This window comes from Sorex fumeus, unplaced genomic scaffold (genome assembly GCF_029834395.1).
Source record: "Sorex fumeus unplaced genomic scaffold, SorFum_2.1 ptg000010l, whole genome shotgun sequence".
Classification (NCBI taxonomy): Eukaryota; Metazoa; Chordata; class Mammalia; order Eulipotyphla; family Soricidae; genus Sorex; species Sorex fumeus.
The window spans coordinates 36,876,502-36,899,556 of NW_026606067.1; the positions used below are offsets into that span (position 1 = coordinate 36,876,502).

The 23,055-nt window shown below is 37.7% G+C and overlaps 1 protein-coding gene across 1 annotated transcript in view; it reads left to right on the plus strand.

Moving 5' to 3' along the window:
• The first annotated feature begins 2,399 nt into the window (after nucleotides 1-2,399).
• The window catches only part of ECT2 (epithelial cell transforming 2), a 54,641-nt gene continuing 33,985 nt past the window's right edge, over nucleotides 2,400-23,055 (plus strand). The window contains 13 exon segments of the mRNA XM_056110647.1: nucleotides 2,400-2,546; nucleotides 3,451-3,530; nucleotides 3,648-3,740; nucleotides 5,641-5,823; nucleotides 8,313-8,402; nucleotides 9,243-9,350; nucleotides 10,295-10,368; nucleotides 11,000-11,130; nucleotides 11,369-11,484; nucleotides 11,585-11,647; nucleotides 13,096-13,318; nucleotides 17,398-17,534; nucleotides 22,840-22,959. Of these exon segments, the coding sequence (XP_055966622.1) occupies nucleotides 2,417-2,546; nucleotides 3,451-3,530; nucleotides 3,648-3,740; nucleotides 5,641-5,823; nucleotides 8,313-8,402; nucleotides 9,243-9,350; nucleotides 10,295-10,368; nucleotides 11,000-11,130; nucleotides 11,369-11,484; nucleotides 11,585-11,647; nucleotides 13,096-13,318; nucleotides 17,398-17,534; nucleotides 22,840-22,959 (1,548 nt within the window). The 5' untranslated portion in view covers nucleotides 2,400-2,416.

The window sequence follows — 23,055 nt, forward strand, 5'->3', positions numbered from 1 at the left end:
TTATAAATTCTGATCTAGTATCTTTAATCCACTTTGAGTTTACGTTTGTGAAGGGTTTGAGGTTTTTTTTCTTTTCCTTTTTGGGTCACACCCGGCGATGCACAGGGGTTACTCCTGGCTCCGCACTCAGGAATCACTTCTGGCGGTGCTTTGGGATGCCGGGGATCGAATCGGAGTCGGCTGCATGCAAGGCAAATGCCCTACCCCGCTTTTTTTTTTCTTTGACATGTGACTATCCAGTTTTCCTAACACCATTTGTTGAAGAGATTTTCTTTGTTCTACTTCATGTATTTGACTCCTTTGTCATAGTTAAGCTGGCCATTGATCTAGGGCCATTGATGTAGAACTCTTTAAGTATGTTCTGTTGGTCTGCAGTATAGCTTTGTGATATAGTTCAAATTGGGGAAGAGTAATGCCTCCTGTCTTGTTTTCTTAGGGTTGCTTTGGCTACTCGGGGAACAGTATGGTTCTCTCCAAATTTGAATAGCTTGTTCCATGCCAGAAAAAGTCCTTGGAGTTTTAACGGGTATTGCATGGAACCTGTGCATATTGTTTGAATAGAATGGTCATTTGAATTTATTTATTTATTTTTTTGCTTTTTTGGTCATACCTGGTGATGCCCAAGGATTACTCCTGGCTCTGCACTCAGGAATGACTCCTGGCGGTGCTTAGGGGACCATATGGGATGCTGGGATTCAAACCTGGGTCGACTGCGTGCAAGGCAAATCCCCTACTTGCTGTGCTATCACTCCAGTCCCACAATGGTCATTTTAACAATGTTGATCCTTCCAATCTATTAGCAGGGAATGTCTTTCCATTTTCTGGTCTTTTTTTTTTTTTTTTAATCTTGTTCTCTTGGCAGTAACTGGCAGTTTTCACGTTATGTCCTTTGTTGAAGCCTAGTTGAAGTTTTGGGGCACAATTTTGAAGGGGAATAGTCTTTCAAAATTTCTTCTAGTTCATTATTTGTGTACAGGAATATTACTGGTTTTTGTGTGTCGATCTTAAAAAATCTTTTAGAGAGACACATGTAAATTAATAGCACTGTAGCACTGTCCTCCTGTAGTTCACCGATTTTCTTGAATGGGTTTTCTCCATCGATTTTCTCAAGCGATTTTCTCCATTGTGAGTCTTGTTAGTGTTTTTGGCATTTCGAATACATCATGGGTAGCTTGCCAGGCTTTGCCGTGCGGGTGAGGTACTCTCGGTAGCTTGCCGGGTTCTCCCAGAGGAGTGGAGGAATCGAACCCAGGTCGGCCGTGTGCAAGGCTATAACTCCGGCCCATGTAAATTAATAAGAAAATAAAAATAGGGAGACCAATAATATTTGAGTGGTTCAGGAAAAACCCTCCAAGGTTCTGTCAAGAGTGGTAAACTGAGTGTTGAAAGATACGTGAAGTGGAGAACTGCTCGCTTTTAAATTCAAGGAGTGTAATTGTAATTTTTTTTCAGAAAAATGCTGAGACATGCTGAAACTTACAGTAGATGTGTACTGGGTGACTACGAGCCTAACAGGTAGACTGGGATCAGATTGTAAACTGTTGATTTAGGTGAATGTAGGAAGGAGCACTCCTGTAAAACCACGGAGTCTTTTGTATTCGGGAGCATTTGTTCGATCATGTAGGCAGTTACCTCTGAGAAAACCGATGATGGTTGATTGAAGGAAGCTGTTAGATTTTACCAAGTGGACTTTGTGGCAGTGGGCCTTGAGAGAAGGAGCTAGATTTCAAATATGCTTGAGATGTGGTGGTTGGGATTTCTGGGAAAGCTGAATGAGGCAGAAGAGAGTCCAGACACACCCTGTTGGGGCAGAATGGAATGCTCACAGGTGGTGCTCAGGCCTGGGATTACTTTTTGTAGTTCTTAGCCATAGGGCCTGGACAGTACAGAGCTAGAGAGGCAGCCCTGCTCACCTGTGATGCTGGGGCCAACAGGGCCACCCCCCTCAGCATTGCTACTCCTGGAGTGCTGGAGGGACCATTGGGTTGATAGCACATAGACTTGAATCTTTCTACTATCTTCGTGGTCCAGTCCCGCATCCAGATTTTGACTGAGATGATTTTGGGGGAGAATGGTGGTGTCAAATGAATATGGGAAGAGAAATGCATTGATTGAAGGCAAAGGTATAATAATATTTATGAGTACCCTTTGAGTATTTATTATTACCGGGTAATGTTCTTTTAGTAGTTTTGAGGACTTGCTTTTACTTTGGGTGGGTTGGGTGTCGGTATCTTTATTTTACACAGGAGGAAACTGAGTCTTAGGGAACTCGAGTGACTTCCTTTGGTTTCTTTTTAAGCGGGTGATAAGACTCTTTATAAATTACAGGTACTGCTTTTGTTTTTTTTTTTCCCCCAAATCATGTTTTTTTTAATTCCGATTTTACTTTTTTAGCCAATACAGAAGAATAGAAAAGATGGCTGACAATAGTGCATTAATATCCCCTACTGAAGGAACAAGTTTGGCAAACTCATCCATTTTTGATTCTAAAGTTACTGACACTTCTAAGGAAAACTTATTTATTGGATCTACTCCATATGTTGATGGTAAGCCGTGCTATATTATATAATAGACAGATAGATAGATAGATAGATAGATAGTATATGTATTTTAAAACACTACCAGTTCAGTTCTTAACTCAGTTTTATTGAAATATAATCGACAGTCGTTTTCCATAAGTTTAAGTTATTAAAACATAATTAGAAATTGTTTAAACCCTCAATTTATCATTGACTCTTTAGGGAGGCTTGGCAGAACCAACAGTGCTCAGGGCCACTGGAGCCATTCTGGTGATGCTTGGCAGTCTCCAGGGTGACACCCAGCAGTGCCTGGGAAACCCTGCGGGGTCAGAGATCCAGCTCCGTGGTAAAGCCTGCACTCCTGACCCCCTGCCCGAGCTAGCTCCCTGGCCCACTCACGACTTTCTTAAGATTTGACTGTTGATGTTTTTAAGCTAGAGTGGACATATTCAGAAGTATTTGTTAACAGAATTCCTTCAAACCGCATAGAATTTATACTACTCTTTGGATCAATGTTCCCGATTTTGAAGGGGAAATGCTTTTTTTACTTTTAGGTAACTGTTTTGTGGTGTGCATGTAAGAACAAACTAGTTGCAGCATTGTTGGCTAATTATGACTGATGAGGTAGAGAGCCCATAATTTCATACCACTTTGTACATGGCTCTTTCTGAAGACTGCTTGCGTTGTCAAAATAGATGACTATGGAATAAGATTGTCGTGCGCTCCTGGGTGAGGAGGGCCACTGGTATTTGTAGATTGTACAATGATTTGTCTTTCTAAAGTGGTGTTATATGCCAAGCTTATTCTAGAAAGTGTTATGACTTCCTCAAAGATAAAAACATAACCAGATAGAGCTAAAAGAGGGAATGGCAAATTCCAGTTTTGTTGTTAGTTCCTGATAATCATATTCGAACATTTTGAATTTTAATAGAAGAAATGCCTCAGATTGAAACAAGAATGGTATTAGTCCAAGAAGCTGGAAAACAGGAAGAACTTATAAATGCCTTAAAGGTATGGAGTTTTTTTTCCAGTTAATTTTCTTTTTTTAAAAAAGGCTGTTTTTCTTCCATTAGTATGCCACTAATTGACTGGTTTTCGTAATCTCACACTTAAGTTTCTTTTCTGCAGACTGTTAAGATAATGGAAGTCCCTGTAATAAAGATAAAAGAAAGTTGTGCTGGAAAATCGGATGAAAAATTAATAAAAAGTGTTGTTAATATGGTAGGTCAAGCATTTCATTGCATGTGGCATGCTGCACTTCCCTTGAATATAATTAATTCCCCACTTAATGGTGATTGGATCTCAATTTCTCACAGGTTATATTTTGGGCACTCTGAAGCTGTATGAATAGAACTATTTCCTACTTTTAAATTATGGTGTTTCTGAAACCTCAAATTAACACATATGTTTTATATAATGAAATTCTTACAAATGACATGCTCTTTATAAAACCTGATATTTAGATTCTGTGTTTTTTTCTTATTTTATATTCTCAATTCATGCTTTTGTTTCCAAAATTTTAAATCACACTAAATGAGAAAGATCAGAGAATTTACTTCAGCATGTGAAGTAAATACCTACTTTACTATATTAATTTTAAGCCGTATTTCTCAATTTTGTTGGATCCCATCACAAAATATCACAAATTGGGTGGTGTGAACACCTCAGTTATATTTTCTTATATTTCTGGAGTCTAGAAGTCCTACATCAAGGTGTTGACAAGTTTGGTTTCTCTTGAAACCTCTTATCTTGACTTATATATAGTCGTTACTTTCTTGCTATGACTTCACGTGGTTTTACTCCCGTTGTATCTCTTGCGTGTCTAAATTTCACCTTACAAAGCTCATGGTCAGATAGGGCCCACTCTTGTGACAATTTAGCCACAGTTATCTCATCAAAGACTATGTCCCCCAAAACAGTCATAGTCTGAGTTTAAAGGGGGTTTTTACTTCAATATTAATTTTTGTACATGTAATTCAGCCTATCAGTTCAATCTAGGAAAAAAAAACTGAATAATTTATTGACTAGTTTACAATTAATTTGTGGATGGTTTTGTTCTTTCTACATAGTTATCATATCATAGAAAGGTACTTGAATATTATCATTATTTTCATTCATTTTTAACAGTAACTTGTCTTGTTCTCTCCTAAATATGTCATGCTGTAGCTCATTTCACATTTATCTCTCACTTGACTTTTATATATTGAAATTCTTAAGTTATATCATTTTCGTACATATAAACTACCACTATTCTTTTTCTGTTCTATTTTGAGGGGGCCAGGCCTTCTCTAAGCAATGCTTCAGGGCCCTGTGGGCCACTCCAGATGTTCTGCCAGCCAGGGCTTCATTGCCAGAGAGACTCAGGAATGCAATATGCAGTGAAGGCTTTGTGGTGCTGGGGATTATTCAGCCCGCGTAGTCGGTACTGGTACTCGGAACTCTCGGAGCCATACCATGAGATGCTTCAGGGCTCCAGGGGCTGATCCTAGCAATGTTTGTAAAACCTTGGGATACCGGGGATTAAACCTCGGTTTAGTACATGGAAGTCACATACTTCAATCCCTGCTGCAACTCTCCAGTCCCTGTTTTTTTTCTATTTTTATAAAGATAATTGTGCAGAAAGAGTTGTATATCTATCATGATTTTCTCAGTCAAAATTAAAAACAGTATATATTATTTCTGATACCTGCTTTACTATCAGAATGTGTACTTTAAAACATTCTAATTTTATTTCATGGTACTAGATGATTTATAAAGTCTACAAATAAAATCAATTAAAATCGTATAATGTTAGTTTCATAACTTAAGATCTTAATGTGGCTGGATATATGTGTGTATTAGAATGTAAATAAATGTATGGCCAGTGGTAGAACATATGCCTGCATGTGTGATACCCTGGATCTGATCCTAGCAACACACACATATACACACACGCACACACACAAACAAGTAGACTATTTGCTATGAAGTATAATGGTTAAATTAGAAATTTAAGTTTTCTACAGATTTAAGCTGAAAATTAATGATGTTGAATTTATTTTAGACCTCCTTTGGAGTTAATAAATTTTATCATATGTTTTTATTTCTGATTTTTATTTTTAATAATTACATGGAACAAAAGGAAATTAAAGTGCCCTTTGTCAAAATGGAATCAGTGGAAGAATTCGAAAGTTTGGATTCTCCAGAATATGAAAATGTATTTATAGTCACGGACTTCCAGAACAGTGTCTTTAATGACTTACACAAGACTGATTGCAGAGTTATTGGACCACCAGTTGTATTAAACTGTGCACAAAATGGAGGGGTAAGAAAAAAATATATGTGTTCATTGTTATTTTTCAAGGTTGAATTTTTGTTGAGTTTTGTGAAAATAAGCAGAAACATTTTCGACAGTTAAGTAGAAAGTATGAATTAATTTATAATGTTGCCAGCATTGACAACCTGAATATAGCCTTTAATTCTATTATAATTTTGAATCCCTTTGGGGTGTTTACCTGGCCTTGGTTTTCATACTTCTGTAATAGATTCAAGTAAAAAAATGCATGATATTATTTAATCCTCTCATTTGAGTTAGAAGTGTTTCCAAAACCAAATAGGCATGTTTACATAGATACAGACTTTATATGTAAACATATGTAAGCATATAAGCTTTCATGTCAAATTTGTGTATATATATATATTAATATTTAAGCTGAGAGTGTAGGTTATCATAGAGCACTCCTCTTGGATGTGTGAGGCCTTGGGTTTGATCTCTGAAGTACAAAAGACATGTAAATATATAAGTGGAGAGATAAGTACATAAATATATTAAACCATTGATTAGATTGTTTTCTGTCTCCACTTTTAGCTCAGAAGCAGAAATCATAAATGGTTCAAATATCTGTTACTTAAGTACCAGGAGGTCTGCTCCACGGCTTGGAAGCCGGCAGCACGTGCTGGGGGAAAAGGCAGCTCAGATGGAGAAGGGAACACCAAGTAAAGGGTGTTTAGGGGACTTGCTTGGGATGGGAGATGTGTGCTGAAAGTAGACTATAGACCGAACACGATGGCCACTCAGTAACTCTGTTGCAAACCTCAACACCATACAGAAAAGAGAGCCAAAGGGAATGCCCTGCCCATAGATGTGGGGTGGGTTGGGGGGAGTTGCGGGGGAGGGCTACTGGGACCATTGGTGGTGGAGAATGGGCACTGTTGGAGGGATGGATACTCGATCATTGTATAACTGAAACCCAAGCATGAAAGTCTGTAAGTCTACAGCTGTACCTCATGGTGTTTCATTAATAAAAATAAATAACATTCTGTTATTTACAAGTAAATATTTAGAAATATTTACTTAGAAACATTTTCTAAATTTATTTAGAAACATCTTTGACTCGATTTTACTTTACTTTGGAGTATTTATAATAACACATGCAGGCTAGGTATATAGCTTAGTGGTAGAGCACTTGCCTGCCATGTGTGAAGCCCTGGGTTCTGTCGCTGGCACTGTCACTGTCACTGTCACTGTCCTCCCGTTCATTGGTTTGCTGAGCGGGCCCAGTAACGTCTCCATTGGAGACTTTGTTGTTACTGTGTCTGGCATATCGAATATGTCACGGGGAGCTTGCCAGGCTCTGCTGTGCGGGCGAGATACTCTTGGTAGCTTGCCAGACTCTCCGAGAGGGGCTGAGGAATAGAACCTGGGTCAGCCACGTGCAAGGCAAATGCCCTACCCACTGTGCTATCGCTGGCACAACAAAAATAAAATTTATGGAATATGTAATATATTTTTAAATTATTATTTTTTTTGGGGGGGGGCACATCTCCCAGTGCTCTGGGTTTACTCCTGGCTGTGCACTCAGGAATCTCTCCTGGTAGACCATATGGGTTGCTGGGGATCGAACCTGGTAAGGCAAGTGCCCTTTCCATTGTACTATCACTCTGCACCCCACACCCATTTTTAAATTATTATTTGAAATGTTTAGGCTGCACCCAGCAGTGCTCAGGATCTATTCCTGCCTCTGAGCAATAGAGCATGGAAAGGAGTGCTTAGGGGTCACTCGTGGCTGTGCTTGAGGGAGGCGGGGGACAGTATGTGATGCTGGTTTTGGAGGGCTTATACAGGGCGGGCTCTTACCTTCGTACTATCGTTCTGGTGCCTTACTTTTACTTTTTGTAGGGCTAGGGAGTTTGCCCACTTCTGGAGTTGCTCAGGGGACTATCTAGGGTGCTGGGAACCCTATTGAACCAGTATTGACAACATAAAAGGCAAGAATCTTAATCCCTGCTATCTCTTTCACTGCAGAACATGAAATCTTTTTCTTTTTTCTTTTTGGGTCACACCTGGCGATGCACAGGGGTTAGTTACTACTCCTGGCTCTGCACTCAGGAATCATTCCTGGCAGTCCTTGGGGGACCATATGGGATGCTGGGAATTGAACCCGGGTGGGCCGTGTGCAAGGCAAACGCCCTACCCACTGTGCTATTGCTCCAGCCCCAGAACATGAAATCTTACAGGCAGGAGTTCATATGTATCAGAATGTGTTTTGGACTTAAACGTTTGGATATGTTATGTGTAATTTGATGGTAGAAGAGTGTTTAGATAATATATATCAAATCTGATTTGGGAGTCTTGGAAATATTTTTATTGTGAAATTGGCCATTAAAAAAGTTTATTGTTTTGTAGAAAATGAAGGTAAATCTTGGAAGTGGGAAGGTTTGCTATGGGGGAAGTATGTTAAGCTTGAGAAAGATGTCTTCTGTTTTTTTTTTTTCTATAAAGATAACTCACAGATTTCAAATTGTATCCTTCAGCCATTGCCATTTTCATGCCGTCCACTCTATTGTACAAGTATGATGAACCTCGTCCTGTGCTTTACTGGATTCAGGAAGAAAGAAGAACTGGTAAGTGTTTTAAAACATTCTATTCAAGGTTATTTTCTCTGCCAGAACGAATGCCAGATTAACTTTTTTGGGTCATATATCATTACTTTATTTTAAAAATACTAAAGGAGAAATTGTGAATGTCAGGTTTTAATATTTGTGAAGATGAACGAGTCTTCTGAAGAAGCATTTTTTTGGGGGGGGGTCTAGATTAGCATTTCTCTCTCCTTTTTTTGGCCACACCCAGCAATGCTCCAGGGTTAATCCTGGCTCCGTGCTTAGGAATCGCTTTGGTCGGTCTCTGAGTGCTGTATGGGATTCTGAGGATGGAACCTGGGTTGGCTGTGGTCAGTTGAGGCGAGCGCTCTACCCGCTGTACTAGCACCAGCCCCTAGATTAGTATGTCTCAGCTGGAGAGTGTGACTCTGCGGGCCTTCTGAATATTCTAAAAGGGCCACATGGGAAAAGTGGTTGAACGGAATGGGGTATCACAGGAAGGAAACAAGGTCAGAAGGGAATCAGATATTTGCCACGTGAGTAACAGGAAGATTTTGTGACTAGCTCATCTTTCATTTGCTTATTTTTTATGGTTATCTGAGCATTTGTCTTTTATTCAATATGCCCGCCACTTTATTTGAAGTTTTTGTTTTTACATTGCAGTTCTAGCCTTATTTTCATTGCTCTAGAGAATTCTTACAAACATTTTTCTGTGATTTGTAAAGCTTTTGTATTGAATTTACAGCTTTATGAAAAACTCTTATATGCATCTTATAAATAATAGTCAATGCTAAATGAATTTCAAGCAGTTTAAAATTGGTTACGTTAACCATAAAGCCAATGTTGCTTAATTTTTCTTTTGAGGTTAAATTGGTGACTTTGGTCCATCACATGGGCGGAGTGATTCGAAAAGAGTTTAATTCAAAAGTGACACATTTGGTGGCAAATTGTACCCAAGGAGAAAAGTTCAGGGTATGTATCTGTTTGGAACTGGTTCAGTAATGGCACTCTTGTTCTATTTACCTAGCATGTTATTAAGGATGAAAAATTCAGTTATTGTATACATTTGCATACTATATGTGAACTGTGTAAACATTTAGTAAGAATTTTGAGTTGTAAGAGCATGGTCCTTTAGATCATAAAGAGGTAATGGAAATTGATTTAGATCTTGAAATAGGAGCTTGTGGAAATTGGTAGATAGATAAAATTTCAGGAAAATACATAATAATTGCAAAGGTAATTGCAACGGTATAATAATAATTATCAGCATTTGGTGAATGAGTGGGTCATGAAATGATCAGAGCAGATATTTCATAATTATCTAAATGGTCTTAATAAGACTTGAATTATATTAAAGAATGGTTCTAAGATTTGAACTATATTAAAGAATGGTTCTAAGATTTAACTTTTAAATATTTTAAAAAGACTTAGTATTCTACTTGAATATCTTAGGAAGAGTTTATCAGTCTTTCCCAGATTTCCTTATTGTGTTTATGTGCAAATGATTATTATTTGATGGATAATGCTGAATTCCTTGGAGGCACACTGTCCAGTTTAAAGAAGTTTATAGTGATTCTATCAGATGTCTTCACTAGTGCTATCTTGGACCTGTCTTTCCAAAGAAGTGAACTTGAAAAAAGTAGAACTAGATAAATAATAAAGAGAAACTTCATCAAATTTAGAGATAAATTTAAGAAAATAGAAACATCTTAGATGTGATGAAACTTGGTTTAGTTATTTAAACCTAATGTGTATAATTGGAAAGACAGTTTTGTTTTTGTTTTTTTTTTCTGATTTTAAGTTGTTACAAAGCAGATGAACAATGACCTGAAATTTTGTGAGGAAAGAAAATGGGTGTTTATAATTGCTTAAAACTTACATGAGTGCGGTTATTGTAATTATGTTGGTAATTTTAGATTGCTGTGAGCCTGGGTACTCCAATTATGAAGCCAGAATGGATTTATAAAGCTTGGGAAAGGCGGAATGAACAGTAAGTATTTAGAATTTCAGTAGCTCATTATATGCATTATTCATAGAAAATTGTAAAGATAAACCCATGTACCAAAATCCCTAAATTTATATGTTTTACAGACAAATTGAATTCAGTCTGGTTAGTTTAGGAAATAAAGTATAGGTAGAATAAAATTATTTTTGAAAGTTGAAAAGCCACGTGGGAACTTTGTGCCTTTTGAAATTTTGGTATTCTAAATATTCTAAGTATTCTGTAATTATTAAACAGTTTAATGTAGCTGAATTTGGATAGTGTTGCTTTTCTTTTGTTTCATTACATTCTAAGTAGTAATTCATTACTTTGAACTTTCCAGCTTCATGATTCCTTGTGATTGTTCTTCATCATTTCCTGGAAATTCATGAAACTAAGGAGCCTTTGGAATGTATAGAGCGGGGATTTTAGTCTTAGAAAGGTTAGACTTTATCCAGATTTGTCAGAAGTTACTTTGAGGTGGTTGAGGGCATACTCATTTCTTTGTCAGTTTGTTTCTTGAACATTTCTGTATTTCTGCAATAAGATGAATTATGAGAATTAGAGATTTATAAGTTTCCGTACCTAACCTACTGAATTTGAGTAAAGCTGGCTTTAGAATAGTGTATTTTGTTTTTAGGAATTTCTGTGCAGCAGCTGATGACTTTAGAAATGAATTTAAAGTTCCTCCATTTCAAGATTGCATTTTAAGTTTCCTGGGATTTTCAGATGAAGAGAAAACCAACATGGAAGAAATGACGGAAATGCAAGGTAGAACTTTGCATAATTAAAAAAAATTTGTATATGTATATATTTTCTTTCTCTCTTTCTCTTTTTCTGGTGCTGTGATCTAATCTAGAGCTGTGTGAGGCGTTCATTGGTCCCTGTAATTTTCAGCTCTTCCTGGTGAATAAACTCACTCTTTGGGTTCAAAGATGAGTAGACTTATTTATTAATTCTCAGAAGCATTAATAAATGCTCACTTATGCTTATATGGATTCCTCTGTAGGAGGTAGCTACTTACCGGTTGGAGATGAGAGATGTACTCACCTCATAGTTGAAGAGAACATCGTGAAAGAAATTCCATTTGAACCTTCAAAGAAACTTTATGTTGTCAAGCAAGAGGCAAGTACATCCAGAATAAGATTAGTTTTTGTGAGTAGTACTAAAGACTTTTCTGATAAAGATTTAATTCTTAATGAAAATATTCTTTTCTCTCACATAGTGGTTCTGGGGAAGCATCCAGATGGATGCCCGGGCTGGAGAAACGATGTACTTATTTGAAAAGGTATGGTTGTTTGGTTTGTTTCTTCATCATTGGATTGTGTGAAGATGGTCTATCCCAAAAGACCATGGTTTGCCGCCTTTTTTTTTTTTTTGGTCATTTTAGTTGTTTCAGAATGATTATGTCATTCGATATTTAGTAATATTCTTAATTTACAATTTAGATTTGAATTTGACAAGTGTAACAAATGTTTTAATATAATAGCTGTCCTGTGCTAATTCGTTATGGTACCATTCTGAACAATAACATTTCCATGTTTAAGAAACTTAAAGCCTTAAGCTACTCTTCCGCACACTTTTTTCTGCCCGGTACCTCTCTTATTTTCTATATTCCTTTGTGTGTCTTCTTTCTTCAGTTCTTAAATTGAATCTTATTTCTGAGTTGTTTCTTTTTTTGCTGTATGCTTCCCAAATGATCTTATTTACTTTTACTGCTTTAAAACCATGTATGTGTTGATAGATTTATGTGTAGCTACAGAACAATGTGTCATTTTAGGATTTGTATTTTGCTATCTAAGTACTGGGATCCATGGAAAAATTAGGAGTTGTGTTATTTAAAAATGACCCTAGTAGTAGAATCTCGGAAGAAAAACCCAGTCTATATGCTGCATCTTGGTGCAGCAGTGTATAATCCACCAAAATGTATTATCCACCAAAATATGACATAAAGGTAATAGAAGCAGCCTTCAGGGAGGATTTACTTCAGTTTGGAATTTAGCCATTTTAAGTGAAATATTGAAGATGAGGTGTGAGCTTGTGCCTTGGCAAAGTGGAAGCAGGTACTATATTGTGTCCTCTTAAACTTTCAGTTATTCATGTTTCCCATTCTTAGCAAAGTTTTAAAAAGATGATTTAGATTTTCGGGGAAGAACTCCTGAAAGTGTTAATTTGTAAATTCTGGGGAGCACAACGTCTCCCGAGGTGCTAAGTGTTAGGAGTACAGTGAAGAAAAAAATAATGTGAATATCCCCATCCTTGTGAAAGTCATCTTTCCCCATCAGGTACCTATGAACGTAGAGGAGTAAGATGTAATAGTGATTGTGCCCTGGGAAGGAAAAAAATGTTTACTCTAGCTTAGAAGTTATCGTGATCTCTTGACTGTATTTTTTGAAGCTACTAAATTACCTCACCGTGGGGCCAGAGTGATAGTCCAGAGGTAGGGTCATCTTGAGCACAGCCAACCCAGGCTTGATCTCGGGCATCCCAGATGTCTCCCCAAGCACGGCCAGGAGTAATTCCTGAGTGCAGGGCCAGAAGCGTCTCCTGAGTATCACCACCAGGTGTAGCCCCAAAGTACCACATCCCCAGTAAGTAATGAATTACCTTGCGGAATGTAGAGTTGTAAAATGATTGTGGGATAATTATATTTTATCAGTTCTGGATGTTTTTCTTTTGTTTTTTTTCTGTAAAGAACTATGGAAGTAAATCAAGGTTCTGTGCTTTTGATTGCAGGCTGATAGTCCTGAATTGAAGAAATCCGTGTCACTGCTTTCTTTAAACACCCCAAACAGCAATCGCAAAAGACGTCGGTTAAAAGAGACACTGGCTCAGCTTTCAAGAGAGACAGACTTGTCACCTTTCCCTCCCCGAAAGCGCCCATCAGCTGAACATTCCCTCTCTATAGGGTCTCTCCTAGATATCTCCAACACGCCGGAATCTAGCATTAACTATGGAGGTAATTCACCTTTTAAAATTGCTCTTTAAAAATAAAGTAGAATGATTATCAGAACGTAGATGAAATACTGGCTGTAGTGACTATGACAGATTCTGCCTTTAATTACCACAGAATTGGAAAGTGATAGAGCTGCTTAAAAATTAAATTCTTGATACCAATCAAACAAACACAGATCGTAATCTTTCTTTTCTTTCCGCCACTGTGGCGCCAGGAATAAAACCTTTGTCTCATGCATGCAAGGTTTCACCACTAAGCCACATCCTTGGACCTCATTTCCTTGATTTTTTTTTCATGCATTCCAGTTAACTCTGGTCCCTCCTATATAAGTGACAAGCTGGGGAGACTCACCGTTTTTATGCAATCAACAGCACTTAATACAGATACAACTACTCTTTTTTGGGAAACTTTTTTTTTTGCTTTTTGGGTCATACCCGGCAATGCACAGGGGTTATTCCTGGCTCTGCACTTGGGAATTACTCCTGGCGGCGCTCAGGGGACCATATGGGATGCTGGGAATCAACTCAGGTCGGCCTCGTGCAAGGCAAACGACCTACCCACTGTTCTATTGCTTCAGCCCCCTCTTTTTTGGGAAAGATTTTCCACCCAGTGCATCACTTATTTCTCATTTTCCTTTGTCTGGCTTCTTTTTCCAACTCTTAAATTGAATCTTATTTCTGATTTGCACATATTTTTTTATTGTGTTCTCCCTAAAATGATCTTGTTGAAATCCGTGGCTTTAAAACACTTATATGTTGATGTTTATACCTAATACCTATCTTAAGTTTATTATCAAATTGGAGCTCTTAATTCTTGTCATAGCTTTTAACTCTATTCCTTTGCCACCTTCCTTTATCAACTCTTTCTTGAAAATGGTCCTCTTAGTTGATTATAGAATTCTCAGGTGGTCCCTCTCCTCCTCTGCTCTTTCCCCACCAATTGGTATCTTTGGGGATTGGTATCCCCAAAAATTACGATCTGTGTTTGTTTGATTTCCTCTTTTCTTTTTTTGTTTTTTTGCACCACACGGATGATGCTAAGAGGCTATTCCTAGTTTGCTAGTTGGGGTCACTCCTGGTGGGGTTGGGTGGGGTGGGGAGTTGTATGTGGTGCAGGACTCAAATCGAGGCCTCCTGCACACTAAGTGTTGCTTGACCCTGTGAGCTGTCTCCTCTGGCTCCCCTAGATGGTCTTTGTATAAGAGAAGTCTCTAAAAAGTTTTTGATTGAATCATGCTGCTTCTATGCTTAAAGTCATTCAACGACCTTGTATTACAATAGTCCTCCAATTTTTATTTATTTATTTATTTATTTATTTATTTTTACTAGTGAAACACCATGAGGTAGAGTTGTAGACTTACAAATTTTTGTGCTTGGGTTTCAGTTATACAATGATCAAGTACCCATCCCTCCACCACCACGGGTCCCAGCATCTCTCCCATCCCCCATCCCCCCCATCCCACCCCACCTCTGTGGCAGGGCTGAAAGTAGACTATGGACTGAACATGACTGCCACTCAGTGCCTCTTTTGCAAACCACAGCACCCAAAAGGAGAGAGACAACAAAAGGGAATGCCCTGTTCCTACAATTCTTTTGATAATCTTGCCTTCAACACCTGTAGTAGCATGCTCTCCAGTAATCTCTATGCTTGTCAGTCTTGGGATTTGTTTGTTTGTTTTTTGCTTTTTGGGTCATACCTGGTGATGTCTAGGAGTTATTCCTGGCTTTGCACTCAGGAATTACTTCTGTCGGTGCTCGGGGGACCATTTGGGATGCTGGGGATCGAACCCCGGTCAGCTGTGTGTAAGGCAAGCATCCTACCCGCTGTACTATGACTCCAGCCCAATCTTGGTTATTTTTAAATATTTTCAATATCTCCACACTGCAGGATTTTTATACTTACTTTCTCTCCTGAAAGAAGTCTTGCTGGATTCTCTGCAAAGTTGAATCTTTATTCTGCCTTTCTTTCCTAGCAACCTATCATCTGAGTTGTTGTCTTCAATAATAGTTATATATTTCAATCATGTTATTTTTATTTGCTTCACCAGAATGTAAATTGAACTTTATGAAAACATAAACTTTGCCTCTCTCATTCTCTGCTTTACTCCAAGAGATTGGTACAGAGTAGATAGATATTTGTTAAGTACACAGGAAAGGAACTGAAAGTCATTTTAGAGTAGACCAAGATAACCGAGGTGGATATGAGAATGTCAGAGGAACGAGAATACAGATAGAATTTCTAGGAAATAGTTTATGTAGGTTACTTTGCTTGGAGTGTGTGGGGATAGTAGCCAATGGGAATAAGGGGAGCTTCACTAGAAGACTTTGTAATCAGAATGGGGTGCTTACACTGTTTGCTGTTGTCATCAGTGAGGAACTTCTCTGAAACTTCCTTGAGCAGCAGCATGATTGAGTAAGGAATTTGCACGGGATTTGTTTTTGAACAATCTTTAGAAGGAGGGCAGTTTGGAATTAATCCACGCATTAACCCAGTGACTTAGGTCGTAAGGTGAAAGAATTGGTGATAGTTGGAAAGAAAAATAAGACTCCTTGGGAAAATATTGATAGACTTGAGTGACAGGAAGGGAAAGCATGGGATGACAGCAAAATAATGAATGCAAGAAATATTAGGTTGACCCAAATACGAAGTTTATATTTAGAGCAACACCTTGTAATTTTAGAAAAAAAAAAAAAAACAGGGTAGTTTAAGTAGCATTTGGGAAGATTGACCCAGCTAGTTGAGCAGGGAATTCTGATTAGATATGTTGGCCTGACAATTCACTTGTTCATAGCCAGGTTGTACACTAGTACTAGGGCTAAGTACATCAATTTTTTTCCTCCACAAAATTTTCCAGATTTGTGGTAAGGGGAGTCTGAATGTAATTTGATTTTTGTATGGGACATTTCTTTGAAGTCTCATATTTGTGGAGTATTTGAAACTCCGTAAACCATGATTGTTTTAATCACTTGATCGCTTGATACCCGGTTATTCATCGAATTACTCGAGCGGTAATAATAATAAAATAATAAACAATTATTATTGTTTCAATAATACTTAAAATTATTTATTGAGTAGAATTAATATGTTGGGACTATATCTTCCATGCCATTCTATTTGTTGTATATAGCTATGAAAAATTTGCTAGTCAGACTTATATAAAGACGAGTGACAGTGATATTGAAGTGATCTAAAACATTGTGATAATGTTTTAAGCTTTTATTAAATTTCTTTAAAAAATTTTTTTTCTTGAGATACTTATGTGAAATATGTTAAAACATCCTTCTGTGAGTTAAACTGGATGTCTTTTTTTTTTTTTTTTGCTTTTTGGGTAACACCTGGCGATGCACAGGGGTTACTCCTGGCGGTGCTCAGGGGACCATATGGGATGCTGGCAATCGAACCCGGGTCGGCCGCATGCAAGGCAAACGCCCTACCTGCTGTGCTATCTCTCCAGCCCCTGGATGTCTTTTTAATAAGATACTTCAAACTGACAAGGAATTTGCTGCTGGTGTTTTGTTTGCTTGTTTGGCAAAGAGCTTCCCTCCATAAATGAAAAGTTTTTATTATTGTAATTATACTGTAATCGTAACAATTATTTCTTTTGGATGTGTATATCTTTATGTTGCCTTCCATTTTACTTTATTAATTTCTTTATTTGGAATGAATTTCATATTGTGAAAAATTGGCAAAATTAGAGAGCGAGAGAGAACATGTTTGAGGGAACTCAAGCTGCTTCTGCAAACTAGCAAAAGCACATAGAGAGAAACAAGAGAGATATGTGTTCAAGGAAGGATACGTGCTTAAAGAACTATTTGCTCCTTCTAGTCTATAATGGTTCTTGAGTCTTTATAATGACCTTGACATTTTGAGAGTACAGGCAAATTGTTTAGCAGAATTTCTGTCTTTTGCAGTTACTGATATTTGGGGGTGTTATTTTTACCTGTTGTTATCCAGCGGTGAAATTTTACTCTAATGAATAGGATAGTAATGTTGTAAGAATGTATTTGTCTCCCTGTTTCTATTTCATATGTAAAATATTTGGTATGTACATCTGACTTCCATGAAATCTTTTTATCTTTTAGATACTCCTAAGTCTTGTTCCAAATCTTCTAAAAGTTCCACTCCAGTTCCTTTAAAACAGTCAGCCAGGTGGCAGGTTGCAAAAGAGCTCTATCAGACTGAAAATAATTATGTAAATATTTTGGCTACAATTATTCAGGTAAGACTGCTTGCAAAATGATTTCTGTTCCTAAGTGAAAAAAAATCTAAGATGCGTTTTTTCCTACAAGAAAATTACATAAGCACAACATTTGTAAATAAATGTTAAAAATGAAAATATGTGACAAAAACTGCTGATAGGAAAATGCTGTAACTAGTAGTATTTTTTTTTTTTTTTGCTCATGCAGAAAAAGCACTACTTTTCATAGTGATTTTAAGAGAAGGATCCTCAGTTGATGATCCTAGTGCAGACTGAGTTATTCATTAAACAACGACAAAGAAAACTGCATTTATTTTTGGAAATAGTTGATAGCTTTTTTTCTGAAAATGTGTTCAAGAACCATTGCTCTATTTATTTAAAATATGTATTTGACAAAACAATAGCAATGACAGTAATGACATCGATGTCAGTAAAGCTTTTCAGTGATCCTTTCGTGTGTCAACTTTTCTTTACATATGTAGTGATTATTCATAAATGTTCACTCATTGTTTGCCAGTATTAAAATGTACTAAGTTTTTTTTGTTTTGTTTTTGGGTCACACCCAGCAGTGCTTAGGGGTCAGCCTTGGCTCTGTACTCAGCCATTTCTCCTGGCAGTGCTTTGGGGACCGGATGGGATACTGGGGATTGCACCCAGACTGGCTGCATGCAAGGCAAACACTGTACAGTCTCTCCAGCCCCTGCAGTTCAAGGTTTTTTAGCCATAGGGATAGAGCATTTTGACTGAAGAAGTGGAAGGATATAGAATGGTAAAGTTAATATCAAACTTACTTGTCTGAATTTCCCGGTTAATTTGTTTAGCAGGGGTCAAAGTTATCTGAGCCCCTCTGCTTGTGAACTTTGTTTTCTGTCAGCTTTTCCTTTGCTTCCTCAAGGGAAATCATCCTAAATGAGTCTCTTATAGTCTGTCAAAAAGTTGTTGAGTAGTAGAAAAACGTTGGCGTATACCGTTCATATACTTTCCCAGTGTACTTAGAGAAATCCTCTCAGGCCAGGGCAAATTTCAAAATTTCTGACTTCTAATTTGCCTATCAATTAAAGCCACTAAAATGCTTTTAGAAAAGTTTTGAGTTATTAGACTACGTAGTTTCATTCCACTTTGTTTCCTATAAACGCATCTAATGTTTCATGTAAAAGATGCTGGACTGAATTGATGGTAGTGTTCCTTTAAAGTTTTAGGAGGAATGTGTTGTTTCTGAGATTGGGTTTGGAATGACTCTGGTGGGTGGGTGGGTGGGGGCAGGGGACACACAGTAGTTGGTGCATGGGGCTTCTGACTGCTGGTGAGGAGAGGTTCACTCCCACAGGTGTTGTGGGCTGGGGGCCAGGCTGTGCTGGTGACTACGTGCAAGGCAAGTGCTTGGCTCCCTACACCCATCTTTCCAACCCTTTAATATAACCTTAAATGTTTTCATCATTGCCTGTACTATTTGGCTTAAGTAAATACTGTGCCAAATGTTAAAGAGGATTTTTGATTTTAAACAACCTTAGATAGGGAGAGAAGATAAAGCTTACAAACCCAACTATAAAATAAGCAGAAGATAATGAGCCCATTTAGAGGGACTTAGGTTCAGTGTTTGGAAATGGGTGAGAGGGGAGGTTTACTCCATTGGCACTTGAAGGAAGGCAACTGGTGGGTTAAACACTGGAGGGGCACATCACAAAGACGATAAAAATTAAAATGAAATTTAAAGTATGAGTTTGGTTGGTATATTCAAATAATATGGATAGGAAATACATTTTTTTTTTCCATTTTGGCTATACCTACCAATGCTCAGGGATTATTCCTGGCTCTCTTCTCAGGGATCATACCCAGAGGTGCTCTGGGGACCATATTTGATGTGTTTGAACCCAGGTAGACCATGTGTAAGGCAAGCATCCTGCCTGCTTCTGGCCCCTGAGAAGTGTATATAGATTCTGCAGATAATTCATCAGACTTAAGATATTGGACAAACTGGCAGGCTACTGAATGTGACCTGCCCACACGGCAGAGTGTGGCAAACTCCCCATGGCGTACCCAATATGCCAAATACCAGTAACAATGAATGGTCTCATTCTCCTAACTCTGAAAGAGCCTTGAATATGGCACTTTTTTTAAAAAGTCTCAGGGCTAGGACGAAGGAGACATTACTGGCGCCTGCTCGAGGCAATCAAAGAATAACAGTATGGTTGTGATTGTGTGAAGATGTTTGTCATTCAAAATACTCTGTGTATCTTAGGGAATTTAAGTGAATTTAGGCTAGATTAAGAGTACCGGGTTGTTGCATGTGGTGTGTCATGCAGAGACTTAAAAAAACGCCTATGCCTTTGCTATGCTGTGTCGTCTTTAAACTTTAGAAAAAAATTTGTTTCGAAGGAAAGATTATCTCAGGATAGTTTAGAAAGATAACTTGATTTATTGTGAAGGTATGAAAGAGGGGAAATTGAGGAGGGGAGACCAGTTTCTGATTTCAGTAGTGTTGGTTTTGTGTACCTGAACTTCTTGGGCTAGCTATGCAGATGAACAGAGGGTAAATTTGAGAAACAATTGGAAAGGTGAATCAGTAGTGAAATATGTGAAATATTCTCATTGTGACTTTAACCTGTTTCCATAGTAATTAATGACGTTGAAAAATACATTTTTGTCCTTATTTGACATATCCGAGAGTATCTCGCCTGCATGGCAAGGCCTGGCTAGCTACCCATGACGTACTCGATATGCCAAAAACAGTAACCAGTCTTAAAATTTGTTGTGAGATGTTACTAGTGCCCGCTCGAGCAAATCGATAAACAATGGGAGGACGGATGGTGCTATTTGATACATTTTTTTTATTAAACTAATTATTTAGAATTTCCCAGTTTTTAATTGGTTTGTTTCCTTCCTGAGTTTTGAGAATTCCCAATATATTTCGATACTAGTTCTTGACTGAAAAGGTGATTGATTTGCAAACTTTTTTTTTTCTTCTGGAGTGTGCCTTCTTTTATGAGGCCTTATTTGCTGAGGAAAAGTTTTAAATTTTGATGAAGTACAGCATTTAACAATATTTTTTCTTTTAAATTTTATTTTTAAAATTTTATATTTAAAATTTCCTTAGCTAAGTTTGTCACAGGTCTTCTCCAGTATTTTGTTCTAAATGTTATTTAGGTTTTATTTTTAAGTGTCTGACCTATTCTGAATTAATTATTAAACTAAGATGTTAGAGGCTGGAGCAATAGCGCAGCGGGTAGGGCTTGTGCCTTGCACGCAGCCGACCTGGGTTCGGTTCCCAGCATCCCATGGGGTCCCCTGAGCACCGCCAGGGGTAATTCCTGAGTGCAGAGCCAGGAGTAACCTCTGTGCACTGCCGGGTGTGACCCCCCCAAAAGCAAAAACAAATAAATAAATAAACTAAGATGTTATATTTAGGCTGCAGTTACTCATTCCTGTGACAAGTGATGTTATGATAATTTGCAGTTGATTTTATACTGTGGTCAGAATTTACATGGCCGTATTTGCATGGATTTGTTTTTTATTTTCTGCTAATATTAAATGTTTCTCCCTTTATCAGTTCTACACAGTCTTGAACACTATTGCTTTGTAGTAAAAATTAGATTTCAAAAATTTCTTTTTCTTGTCCATTAAAAGTCCTATAATTCTGGTCAACAATAGTTAAGCTGAAAAATTGATTTGGGGGTTATTGACTTCAGTGCTAGGTCTGTAATCTATGTTTTTATTTAGATCTTTAGTTCCTTCGGTTCTCACATGAATGTTCTATAGATTTCAACATCATGTGCGTGCCTTTTAGTTAATTAAAAAAATTTGTTTTTGCCTTCCCAGTAATGCTTCGGAGGAAACCCGTACCACTTCACTAATTAGTGTGATACGTGATGCTTGGCCTGGAAATTGTAGATCTGGGGTTTCAGTGTTTGGCTCCTAAGCAACGTGTAGGGGAAGCCAGGGGCCACTTCACCAGTGATTCTCGACTTGGCTCTCGAGACCTGGAGGCTCAATTACCTGGCAATGTCATGATCTGGGGCCTAGGAGAGCCGTGGGCCACCAGTGCTAGACCTGCTGGAGTTTGGGGGCACCATGGGATTCTAGGATTGAGTGAGTTCGGGGCCTCTGCATGTAAGTCATATGCTTTAGCTGTTTAAGCTGTTGCCCCAAACAAATATATTAATTTTTTAAAATTATAACTACTGCTTTCTAGTATTAGTTTCCACCTGTAACTTATTAGGTGATTTATTTAGTGTGTCCGTGTAGGTGGGTGCTCTACGTCCTCTTGGCTAAACCCAATAGTTCTAGGAGATTTCCCCCCTTTTTTTGAGATTGATATAAACAACTTGGATATTAAGTAGGTCTCTTTTAGCTTCAAATCTAGTCTTAAATAAACCGGTTTTCGTCACTAACATTTCAAAATATTTAGTCACTTGTATTAAGTGTGTGCTTGGAAATAACTAATTGCTTTCTTCTTTAGTAACTTAAAAAATAGAAATTATTCTTTTATTTATTTATTTATTTATTTATTGAATCACCGTGGGAAAGGTTACAAAGCTTTCAGGTTTAGGTCTCAGTCATGCAAATATCAAACACATTTCCCTTTACCAAAACTTATTTTTTTACCATGAAGAACCCCAATAAAACCCCACCCCCCACCCCTCCCAGTCCCTGTGGGGCAGATGAATTCTAGTTAACACTCTATCTGCTTTGATTAGATTCATTGTTTCAATAAAAGATTCACCACTATTATTTAGAGTTTACCTCCCCCCCCCCTCCAATCAGACATGCTGAAAAAGCATTGTGAAGTGATTTGCTTTCTACAGCTGGGTTCAAGAATTAAATGTTGGTTTTGGATTTCTGCTAAAAATAGAAATTATTCTTATATCATTCTAATTAGTTTAATGGTTTTAGAACTGTAGAATAAGTATTTTATTACAAATATATATTTATATGCACATATATAAAAGCACAAGTAGAATAAAATAAACAATGTTAAAAGAAAAATCTCACTCTAATTAGAAAGAAGCATTTAAAAGGAGTTTTTAGGGGCTGGAGCAATAGCACAGTGGGTAGGGCATTTGCTTTGCATGTGGCCAACCCGGGTTTGATTCCCAGCATCCCATATGGTCCCCCGAGCTCCACCAGGAGTGATTCCTGAGTGCATGAGCCAGGAGTAACTCCTGTGCAATGCCAGGTGTGACCCCCAAAAAACAAAAACAAAACAAATAAATAAAATAAGTTTTTATTTTCTATTGGTTTCTCACCTCTCCTTTATCACTGCGTATTTTAGCTTTATTGTTTTATTTTTCTGCAGTCTACTCAAACTAGTCTTTTTTGACCCTTGTAGTTATTTCAGATACCTTTGGAAGAAGAAGGACAACGTGGTGGACCTATCCTTGCACCGGAGGAAATAAAGACTATTTTTGGTAGTATCCCAGATATCTTTGATGTGCACACTAAGATAAAGGTAAGTTTTTTTTTTGTCATTCTAGACAAACTTCATTTCTCCTTCCATTTCCCAGGGTTTTCAAGTACAGTAGTAAGAATTACTCTGGCAGAAATT